Here is a 12090-nt window from a genome sequence, read left to right as displayed (position 1 = left end):
TATATAGCAGGTGCATTAGTAGACCCCACGGGAATAAAAGGAAAGAAGCAGGATGCTTTTGATGAATCCTCTTCTGCTTTACCTGAAGCTGTGAAGGATGGGGCAACTTCTCTACCCCGGTGCCCCTCTCTTCTCCCTTGCACCCTTGTCTTGCCCGTGCACATACACATGTGACCCTCCTCCCCACCCACAGCCTTTCTCTGCCTCATACATAAGAGGTAAAAGACAGTGCCAGAAATGATGGAGACAAAGGAGCAGGTTAAAGTGATTTCAGTTTTAATTCCAGTTTATATTATCAGTAATCTAGATCACTGTTTGTTTTTTAAATATGAGTTTTATCTTGACAGAGTCCTTTGTATGACATTTTCTATCATCTCCATGCCCAGATTTTGCATTTCTGATGTTGAGTTTTCACAGTAGTAAATACCAGGTCTGCATGGGACTGAGGTAAATTGGGTCTAACATGACTTATGTACAACTTCTTGTGAGGCATGACTGTGAAATGTGCATCTGACAAGACACAAGGCAATAGAGACTTGGCTAAGCTCAGCTCCCAAGGACAATGCAGGGTGGTGCAGGGAGTGATGCTGGTGAGTCACTCTTCCCTCTGAGTCAATGTTTCTAGCTTGGTGTTAAGGGCATAAAATTGTTTTGAGAGTAGGAGATTTCAGAAGAGCAGCAAAGCTGAGGTCCTGAGTGCTTGTGGTCCATAATGAGTCAGTGGTGCCTTTTGCATGTCAGTGTCCTAGCTACATTCCATCTCAGTCAATCATATTCTGCCTCCAAAAATACCCTGCGCTACTTTGGCAATCTATACTATACCTCATTTCCTTATCAATAGTGATTTGCTGTTGGGGGTGGAGGGGGATGTCTGGGAAGTGCAAAATGCCAAAAAGACTAAGGAGATTACAGAAAAGCAGGGAGGATGCAGGAGGTTCTGAGAGACCATTATTGCAGTTACCATTATTTTTAAAGCTTTGCTGATGATCAAGGACAGTAGAAATCTGTGGACACTTTGTACAGTCTTTCTCTCTTACAAAGCAGTCTCACTTCTTAGTGCAATGGTCAAAGTCTTGGCCAGATTTCAAGCACAAGGAGCAAGCAATTACCTGCCCTTCTCATAATTTGCTTACCCTGATCTACAACCAGCAGAGTTGCTTTGCTGCATTGGAATGAAGAAAAAAAGCAGGTTCCCATGCTCATCCACATTCTTTGTGAGGCTCTGCCCTAACCTACCACGTGCTGTGGATATAGGGAATCCAGAGGCCCTGCCTCCTTACCCCAGTGTTTAGTGGAAAAGCCAAGTGAGGGAAAGAGCATTACTGTGTCACTTACTCGCCACCCTTCTCCTCCCCCGCCCAATCTCCTCCCCACGCCCCACAAAACCTATGCAACGCACAGCAGAATTTTTCACTAAGCCAGCAAATGTGAACAACTACATGTGGGACTGCAGCCAGTTAATGTGGTATATGGTTAATGCATTCTTTGCTTCTCTGTCACAAACATTACTGCTAGGGACCTACTCAAATTGCAGTTTTGCAATTTTTGCCGAAACTGGAAAAAACAGGAGTTTCTGCGAACTCTGCAAAATATGGCAGTTTCCACAATTTTGCGTAGGATTGCCAACAGAAAAAAATTGTACTAAAAATAAAATTCTGGTTCCCCAGTGGCAGCCAGCAGCCGTTGCAGCCTGACCTTGCAATCCACTGGGGCAGGGGAGCAGCCAAGATGGCAGCCGCTCCCTCTTTTTCCGATTGGCTGAGAAGGCTGCCTTTCATGCAGTCCCACCCCTCTCTACCAATCAGCAGCAAGGGGTAAGGCTGCATGAAAGGCAGCCCTCCTGGCCAGTCAGCAGTAAGGGGCAAGGCCCTACTACAGTAAGGCCATAAAATGGTGGCTGGTACCATGATGGGTTTGCAAAATCAGCTGTCTGTTAGCTTGATTTGGGTAGATCCCTAATTATTGCAGTAAACTAGTGTGCTGCTCAATGCCTTCTGCTGGAGGGAATGTGAAATGCTCAGCTGTGACGTGGTGAAGTTACACATTACACTTAGGGCACTTAAAACATGAACGTCCACACTTAAATCTCATTAACCCATGCTAACTGCCCTCTGAGTGTTTCAAAGTTATGCCACTTCAGGGGAAGGTTAACTGGGCAATGCAACCTAGCTTATGTTAAGATAACTTTGGTTGGCTCCACAGATATAAAGTGAACAATCTGCAGTCCTCCAGCATCCCAGGATGCACTGTTCCCAGCCCCCTTCCTCCTCCACAAGAGCAGGGATAGAGCCCAGATGTCCTGGCTCCCAGCCATGCCCCTGCTTGCTATCTCTCCCATGGCAATTCAGAGCTATGCAGGCAAAAAAATGTCATTAACTCTTAACGTGCATATTCAAACTTTAACACTGTTTAATGTTCCATGGATTTAGTGTGGTCTAAGAGTAACGTGTAATTTCATCCTTAATGAGCCTCTTTTGGCCAAAGTGGTGGGGGCCTCTGGTTTTGCAGGATAAGGTTTTGAAGTTTTTTCCCTGCTGTATCTATGGGACCTGAATAGCTCTGCAGTGCAGTGACAGCTGTGAAGTCCTCAGTAACCATGGACTTGTGAGTATATTCTCATCAGGCACCTAAGAGGGCACCTTCCTCTTCTCTGAAAATATATAATCCAAGCAAAATGAACCCTCTTTTCATCACCACTATCCAGGTAGGGATGTAGCTGCAGATGCTAACGTGACAGAGCTGATATGACCTGCAAAATTTCAAAACCAAGGAACCCTAAAAAAAATTAACTCTGGCCAACCTGTGAGACTCCTCTAATATCAGTGACACAATATGAGCCACATACACTGATCCTGAAGTAGTATTACTATCTTTGTTAATTTACTGTGGGGCTGTGGAAGAGCAAGTGGCAGAAAGCAGCACCCCAGAACCGCGCTCTGCTCTCCCACCCATCCTCTTACTCATTAAAATTAGGATTGACCAGCACTCCAAGCTACACCATGTAGCATGAAATTACTAACAGGAATCTATTAATAATGTGAATGTTTCTCTGTATATGTGCATGTACGTGGAAAAGTCAGGAAGAAGCAGGGTAGAGATGTGCTCAGTAGTTCCCATGTAAGGCTGATTTGATTCCCTTCAAAAACAAAAATAGGGAACTACCACTAGCTACAACTAGAACTTTAAATATGGAGCACGAAGTAGAAACAAAACCTCTTGGCATGTCACTTTCCCCACCTCTACCTCTAAGCTACCTATGTGAACGCTTAGGAAAGGAGGTTTTAGGCAGTGGAAAGGGATGGAGGTACTGGAGGAGGCAGAATGTATCTACCCTCATGGGAGGCTGGTTGAGACTCTGGAGTTATTCCCTTCAGTCCTTGGGTTCTTGAGTGGTCAAGACCTTGGCTTCACATCTCATCTGAAAAGCAAGGACTCCTTTTTAATTGAATGATGAAGTGCTCCTCACATAAGCCCCTCTGTCTACTGCAATGACTTTCATGTGTTGGTGAAAATCTGGCAGCCTGTCCATATCTATATTTCTCTCTTGTATGTTTTGAAAAAGAACTATGATGAAGGAAGGAAGTCTCCCCCTCTGCTGCCCCCACAGCTGGAAAATTGCCTCTAATCTCATTGTCCTTTTTCCTGCTGTGTTTCCTGCCAATTAAAGCTGGGTCTTATTATCTAGCCACAAATAATCTGGCTAGGCCTTTGGTCTCGTCTCTTTCCGGCTTAACTTGCTCTGTATTTAGGCTCAGCTGTTTGGGCTGTTCCCCACCAGCTTGGTTTTCTCAACTGCTGTTCTTGCTACCTCCCTCAGAGACCTTGGTTTGCTTTCTGTCTCTTTCCTGGCTCTGTCTGACATCTGCCCCCCACCATATAGGACAGCAGAGTTACAGAATTAGTACGCTGCCTACAAATAGGTCTGCCTCAAAGGAGCTGGTATTGTGCGTGTAAGAGTGAGTGTGTGCACTCCACCTCCACTGGTTTTAGGTCAGGGTGTCAATCAGAGGATCAAACCCACTCCTCGTAGTCATTAAAGTGGCCAATTCACGTGCCCACACCATACATGCACATTGCCTGTGCTTACCTGCAGCATCCATCCAGGAACCGTAGGGAGCACACACTCACTTCTGGATCCAGTGCAAAACTGTTCTTGGTGTTTGCTTCCTGTGAAGCACTTGGGGGGTGGGGGCGAGCAGGATAGGTTATCTATGCTAGGAAGCATGCCGCACTTGATCAGGGGAAGTGTGTGAAGTAAGGAGGTGCATTTGATCTGGTGTATCATCAGGATCTCATGTAGGGCATATGTGGTTTATGTACCTTCCTGGGCCTGGGTTCTTGCCTTGTGCATTTGTAAAGTGCATGCACTTGTGACACTGTGATCTTGGGATATGGGTGGTGTGTTCTGGCAGCCCTCCAAACCACAAAGTTGCTATGCCACTTGACGGGCCACTAAGAATTCATACTACTGATACAACCCCCTCTTTCACAGCGACTTGTCGCTTTAAGACATTTCCCATGTGAAAAATCCAGGTTATCCCCAAACTATGAGACTTAGTAACATTCTCAAAGAGACTGAATCTGTACTGGCTCTTCTGGAGGGTCACCTAAATTGACCCTCCATGCTGTTTGTCCAGAAAATGCAACAGAGGTCACAGATTGGGTTTGGAAACTGGAGACTACTGTCTACATAAACTGCATCAGCTGTGAGTGCAGTGCACTGTACTTGACTGTACTTAGCTGAACCAAAGGACAAGTGAAGCATTCCTGGACACAAGCTCAGCTCCACACTGATAGTGGGGAGACAATAGACAGTTCATGTTCAGCCCTGTAACTGAAAGCTGTGACTGCTGCCTGCTAATCCATTTGGAGCAATTTGTGGAGAGGAAGAAAGGTTATTTCCTAGTGGACACATGTTCACATCACTAAGTGACAGTTTCAGCAGAGGGACCCAGGATGGGTGAACCATGGAAACACAACTCCCCAATGACACCTAGAGGTGTTCAGAGACCAGTTTGGACTGATGCTACCTGTTCTGTGAATTAACTGGTTATCAGGCCCCTGGCTACTGATCCCGTACATTCGCAGCACTACGTTTCCCTAAAAAGAAAGACTGGAAGCACCGACACACAAGCCAGAGAGATTGCAACCTCAATCCAGTGTACTAATAATACTCGGCACTGTACATTACATAATGTTACTGACAAACGTTAACTAATAAATCCTCACAACACCCCTGCGAGGTAGGGAAGTATTACCCCCATGATACAGATGGGGAAACTGAGGCACAGAGAGGCTAAGTGACTTGCCAAAGGCCACACAGCAAGGCAATGGCAGAGCCAAGATAAGAATTTAGGAATTCCTGGCTCCCAGCCCCATGCTGACTCCACTACACCATGCTGCCTCTCTGGACGATAGGAACCTAAGAGTCCCTTCCAGAAGTGATGCCTGGAATTGTTGCCCATTAAAGAACTGTCACTTACATTTGGATAATTATTCCAGAGTTTTCCCCATACTGTACAGTGCACTGTCATGGTACTGGCAGAGTTCCAGGGCACCCCAGCACCTCTTTCTCCAGCACGGGTGCTGTTTAGGAGTATTACAGGATGCTGTGTGCTTTCAGTAAAAGGATGGTTAGAACAGGTTTCACTGACCCTGGATCTGTAGCACATGAACTCTTACCGGGTGGAAGGCAGAGAGAAACACTGATGGTAAAAGAGGAGTCTGCTGCCTCTCACGAAGTGGCCAACAGCTTTCCTGGGTTTCTGGTTCTATAGAATTCCAGTGATAGCTACCGGGAGAAACGATGCATCTCCTGTTCCTCAGTTGGTAGGTAGTCGACTCAGGGATGCTTCTTGTAGTGCAGAATCACAGCCAGCAGTCAGCTCCAGGCTTCTATCACCTACCCCACATTCTTGCCACTGGCCTGGAACAAAGCTGGTTGCAGCCATTGTGCTCTCCCACCAAGGGGATCAGGTTATTACCATTGTGCTGGCAAGCAGCCAAATCCATTGTCTGAGTTTCTTCTTTTAAAACAGGATTAAATTAAGAACAAGGATGGGGAATATGGATGGATGGTGAGAAAGGGGGTAGGGTAGAGCAAATGGAAAAAATCCAGCCAATGGGCATCTGGGAGGAAATGTCCCTCTTGGGCACTTTCACTGAAGCCAGGTTCCTTTTCACAAGGCTTCTTTCTCTCTCTGGGAACATCTGCTAAGCTTCATCTCTGTCAGCTGGATATACCGTATGACATTGGTATCTGCAGGGAAAGAGAACACACACTGATTATAACTCTCCATGAGAAACCTGTTAACAGCTTTGTATTAGGAGCACAATGGGGTGCACTGTACTACCAGTCACAGGAAGTGCCTGCTGGACAAGGCCTCTGGGCCAACATCTTGTTGTCTGTGTGGAACCAAAGTTCCCTTTGTGCTTGTCATTCTTTCTGTTCAAACCCTTCTCCAAACCGTGGTCAGCTTTTGTCCTGACTGCTGTGATCTGCCCACTAGGCTACCTACAAGTCCCCACCTTCTCAGTCCGCTCCATCCAAAAATCTACTCATCCTCTCCTGATGGTTTGATACAGTCCCTCCACTGACTTCCTGTTTCAGGTTTTTCACTTTCCATTACACAGTCCTAAAAAAAACTTGCCTAAAGCTACATTGCTATTCCTATTTCTTTCCTCTTCCCCTGGCCCCCTGTACCTCTTATTTTCTGCTCCTGGCTTCTCACTCACTGCCATGGTGCAGCTGGGCTTAAAAGAACATCCTTCTTTTTGTCTAGTAAGTCTTTACTAAAAAGACCTTGCTCACACCTTCAAACCTATTTTGGGGAATATTTCCTGCCTCCCTCCTCTTTCTGTCATATTTCACATACCCTGTGCTACTCTTATCTACGTTGCACTGTCTATTTGGAAGAATAATAGAAGGACAGCATGAGGAATCTGGTGCTTCTGCTGTCTATGTTATACTGCTTTGTGGATAAAGCACAGCTGTCTCTTGGGCTGTTAATCTAATATATTTTTTGCTGGCAAATGCATGTGAAGAAACAGAATTAAGCCTGAACTGAAATCCTGATCTCAACATCCTCAAACACTACAGAAGTTCACACGAGGGCCCAGATCTGAATTTTGCAGGCTGGGCACACCTCTAAAAGAAGCAAGGTACGTGTAGTGCACATGACCTCCAAATAATGGAAGTGGCATGATAATGAAGTCTTTGTCTCCCCCACACCACCAGCCTCAATAAAAGTATCTATATTCTGTGCTGCTCTAGAGCTGATGGGTTATGGCCTGTATGAGCCTTCCAGTGACACACAATTCACAGCTTGACTGTCTTCCCTGTGAAGGTGAGAAGTGATAATTGAGTAGGCATGTTAGGAAATCGCACCTGCCCAGGCCTGTAAGGACTGGATGCTTGATGAATGGGTGGAGGCGGAGTTCAGTGTAGAATCCGGTAATTGGAGGCCTCATCAGCCTGACAGGTAAGAGAGCTAGTAACTCAGTGCAAATTCACCCACATGGAAAATTTCTCAAATGCCTCCCCTCCACCACAGGTGCCAGAGGCCGAACAGGATCTAGCCAGGAATGCGACTAGCGAAACAGCTTCCGTGGGTTAGCTGGGAGTCTTGCAAGTGAGTCTTGCCACATCTTCTCTCCAGGTCATAGTTTTATGAAAGAAAACCATAAACAACAGCTCGTTTACCAAGCAAAGGGAACTATTGCTTCTCAATCTGAGCCTTTGCCTTTCCACTACATAATTCTATTTTGCTCACTTCTAGTTCCCCCTACTGAAGGACTGCAAAGCAGTGTATAAATATGAATGAACAGAGGCTCTTTACACCTCTGTGAGGCAAGAAGTGATTACTAGCCCCATCTTCTAGATGGGGAATGTTGGGTACAGAGAACTGAAGGGAATGTTGTTGTGTCCTGGCTGGGCTATTCTGGAGCATGCTACCTGCTCACACATACGTGCTCCAAACCCTAAAATGCACCAGTGAAGATGCTCTGGAACATCCTTTTGCAGCTGTTTTCAAGTCCTCAGTCTCTGCAGTGCTTGACAGCTGTCTCATAGGCATGTTTCCAGGTTGGCAGGGCATGTCATGAACATCCTAGCTGGGGCATACCACTGCTATGGTACAGACATTCCCGTTAAGTGACTCAGCTGAGGTCATGTATAAGTCATCAGTGATGCTTGGACTAGTATGTAAAGCTTCTTTCTGGCCTTTGAAGAAGAATTCATTGCTTTCCCTGGGCTTTGGCTTAGAGATCCTGGTAGCTAGTCCATTATGCTAGCAAGACTGTGCCCCAGTTTTGATTCCTAGTATGTCTAGATCAGCACTGTCCAACTGGCAGCATGTGGACTGCATCTGGTCTATGAGGGATTAATATGTAGACCTTAGGCTCTTGCCTAGCTGTCAGTCCTTCCATTGCTCCTGCTGTTGTGTTGGAGTCTCTGGGGCACTACAGCATGGTGGGAAAGGGCCTGACAAGCCTGCTGCCTGGGTGATGGTGGGGGAAAGGCTCCATGTGTGGTACAGGGGCTTGCACTACCCATGCAGCAGCAGCAGCAGTGGTGGAGGACATGAGAGACCATGTAGTAACAGCAGATGGAGTGGTTCATGCTGGTTGTACTAAGGGGCTCTTTTGTGGATGGGACGGGGGGAGCTTATGTTATGCATGCAGTGGCATCAAAGAGGATGGTTCATGCTGCCGGCATGGGGCGTGACGACAACTTGCGCTTCCTGCTCAGCAGCAAAAGGTAGGGGTGTGTGTGCGCGAGATGTCACAATCCCTGTGCAGCACACCAGGAAGGCTTGTGGTGCCCACAGAGTGGGGTCACAGGAAGCTCCCACAGTATGCCGCCCATGTGGTGTGCAGTCCCAGGATCTGGAACTGGTCGTGGCACATGGCCCCTGGCCACTTGGGAGCTGGAAAGCCCTGGTTTAGATCACAAAGATAGGGTATGGCTGTCTTTGGTGTGCGGTGGGTGGGGAGAGCTCATGCTACTGGGGTTTAGTCTAAGTAGTTTCCTAAAGTAAGAGGGAGAATGTGGGAGTTGGACTTATGCATGGGCAGATCTAGAATTCTGAAAAGGGGGGTGCAGCATCATCACATATAACATAATGTTTTTCCTCAGTTAAAGAGAAACTAGAGGCTTTCTTGGTGAAGCACTGGAATGGGTCAACTAGAAGAGTGGTAGAGCCTCCATCCTTGGAGGTTTTTAAGACCCAGCTAGACTATTCCTTGGCTGGGAATAGTGGGGATGGTCCTGCTTTGAGCAGGGGGTTGAACTAGATGACCTCCTGAGGTCCCTTCCAACCCTAATTTTCTATGATTCTATGAATAATATGTTAGGGGCCTAGCACTATATTACTGAGTATAAGATCAAAGCAAAAACAAGTATCACTAAGCAAAAATCGTCAAAATAGTTGAAAGGTATTGTTTTGTTAGTCCTGTAGTCCTTATGATTAAATGTACATCTCTTATTCAAATTGGTAAAACAAAAGCTAGTCTTCCCAAACATCTTGACGGTGCCTCCAGTACTTCACTGTCAGTCATTCTACACCTGAGTTAATATTATTACACCTCAGTTAAGGTTTTTAGCTAAAGCTAGAAACAGTTTGCACGGTTGTGAAATAGGAGAGAGACATTACTGGGAATGGCTAACAGCAAAAAATGCAGAAGAAAGGATAGTTTGAAGAGTGGAACATCAAGACTATTAAAAAGGAAAGGGGATCATTAACAACTATGGAGTGAAGAGACATTATCAGGAATTGGGTAGATTATAATGAGCCACGGACAAAATTGAGTCCCTCAGCACTGCCTGAATAGAAATGCCACTGCCCCTCCCTCTTCCCCAGGCAGTTGGTTTTAGAGTTTGGGTACAACAGGAATCAGAGGGGGTGCAACTGCACCCCTGCCATCCCCCCCAGACCCACTCCTGGACTTACATAGCCAAACAACTGGTGTTCAGTGTCAATACATCAAGCTTGGGTTCCATCCTCTGTCCCAATCCCTATATGTTCGACTAGAAAGACACACATAGGAATAACCTGAACAAAAGTTTCGGCCAGGCTGAGGATCACAAGGCAAACCTTTTGCTGCTTCAAAGTGTAAAGTGCTTTCAGCCTTGTTTCATTCTATCCCAGCCTCTGATCATGGAGATTACGAAATGCTGCAGATCGTTTGTGTGCTCCTATAGCTTCATAGTAGCTAGGGTCAGGAGGGACCTGAACAGATCATCTAGCCTGACCCCCTGCCACAGGCAGGAATGAATGCTGCATTCATAAGACCCCAGACAGGTGATCATCCAACCTCCTCTTGAATTTGCCCAAGGTAGGGGTGAGGACCACTTCCCTGGGAAGTTAGTTCCAGATTTTGGCCACCCTAACTGTAAAAAATTGCCTTCTGATCTCTAACCTAAATCTATTCTCCATCAGCTTATTACCATTGTTCCTCATCATCCCAGGTGGTGCTGGGGAGAAAAGGGCTCTACCTATTTGCTGTTGATCTCCCCTGATGAGTTTGTAGGCAGCCACCAGGTCCCCGCTCAGCCTCCTCTTCCCGAGGCTGAACAGGTTCAGGTCCCTCAGTCTCTCCTCATAGGGCCTGTCCTGCTGCCCTCTTACCAAGCGGGTGGCCCTCCTCTGAACCCTCTCAGGCTGGCCATGTCCTTTTTAAAGTGCGGCGCCCAGTACTGGACACAGTACTCCAACTGCGGCCTGACCAGTGTTGCATAGAGGAGGAATATCACCTCTCTGGACCAGCTTGAGATGGCATTCTGGCATTGGCGGCTCATGTTCCTCTTGGAGTCAATAATGACTCCAAGATCCCATTCTGCCTTTCTGCTTTCTAGAGGGGAACTCCCCAGCCTGTATGTATGCTGTGGATTCCTTCTCCCAAGGTGCAGCACCCTGCATTTGTCTATGTTGAACCCCAACCTATTCTCATCTGCCCACTTTTGTAGTCTATCTAAATCTATTTGCAGCCTCTCTCTCCCTTCAAGCATGTCCACTTCGCCCCACATCTTAGTGTCATCAGCAAACTTGGACAGCGTGTTTTCCACCCCCTAATCCAAGTCGCTGATGAAGATGTTAAACAGTGCGGGCCTGAGGACCGAACCATGGGGTACCCCACTCCTCACATCTTGCCAGGTTGAGTACAACCTGTCCACCACTACTCTCTGGGTGCACCCCATCAGCCAAATTTTTACCCATCCAACTGTGTAGGCATCAATGCCACAGTCACTTAATTGATTGATGAGGATGGGGAGAGAGACGGTGTCAAAGGCCTTCTTGAAGTCTAGAAAGACTATGTCCACAGCAACACCACTATCCAAGGATTTAGTCACTTGGTCATAAAAGGCAATCAGGTTGGTCAGGCAGGACCTGCCTTTGATGAACCCATGCTGATTGCCCCTGAGCATGATCTCCCCTGCTGGCCCTTCACAAATGTCCTCCTTGATGATTCTCTCCAAGATCTTCCCGAGCACTGAGGTGAGGCTTACAGGCCTATAGTTTCCGGGTCCTCCTTCTTCCCTTTCTTGAAAACTGGGACCCTTTTAACCAGTTTCCAATCCCCCAGCACCTGGCCAGATGACCATAAATGCTCATACAGCCAGGCCAAGGGCTCCGCGATGACCCCTGCCAGCTCCCTCAACATCCTTTTTCCTCTCTTTTTCCAATTTTTCTGTGAATAAAGGGTGTTATCCAACTACCTTTTCAGCTCTTTTTGTGATTGAAGGTGGAGAACAGGGGAAAGAAAAACAGACAGACCAAGCCCAGCTGTGCTAACCTTCTAACAGACAATAAACAGTCTCAAGAGATTTGCTGTGCTGACAAGTCTTTAGAATGGTGAAATCCTGTGCGACTGAATTCCTGTTTGCCATTTACAATTTGCTCATGGAGAGTAATTTCCAGCAACTTGTGCCTAAGGCATCTCTTTTTAGAGAAAGGGATTGCACAAAGCAAAACCAAATAATGCTCTAATATGGTTTGCCAGTGTTAATGAACTGAGCCTTGTGGTGCTCTATAAGGAGAGGAAAAAACAACTATTTCTATTTTACAGATAGAGATATCTAGACTAGAGAAG

General features: G+C 46.6%; 1 protein-coding gene across 1 annotated transcript in view; it reads right to left on the bottom strand.

Annotated features, from left to right (window-relative positions):
- Positions 1–259: 259 nt before the first annotated feature.
- Positions 260–12090, bottom strand: part of TTC9 (tetratricopeptide repeat domain 9) — a 46304-nt gene continuing 34473 nt past the window's right edge. The window contains exon 3 of the mRNA XM_090033254.1: positions 260–6259. Coding sequence (XP_089889380.1) covers positions 6180–6259 — 80 coding nt within the window. The 3' untranslated portion in view covers positions 260–6179. The remainder of the gene's footprint in view (positions 6260–12090) is intronic.

The sequence above is a fragment of the Crocodylus siamensis genome, chromosome 2 (genome assembly GCF_052110815.1).
Source record: "Crocodylus siamensis isolate JL-2025a chromosome 2, ASM5211081v1, whole genome shotgun sequence".
Classification (NCBI taxonomy): Eukaryota; Metazoa; Chordata; order Crocodylia; family Crocodylidae; genus Crocodylus; species Crocodylus siamensis.
The sequence above is the reverse complement of the archived record's forward strand: the minus strand, read 5'-3'. Positions and strand labels throughout refer to the sequence as shown.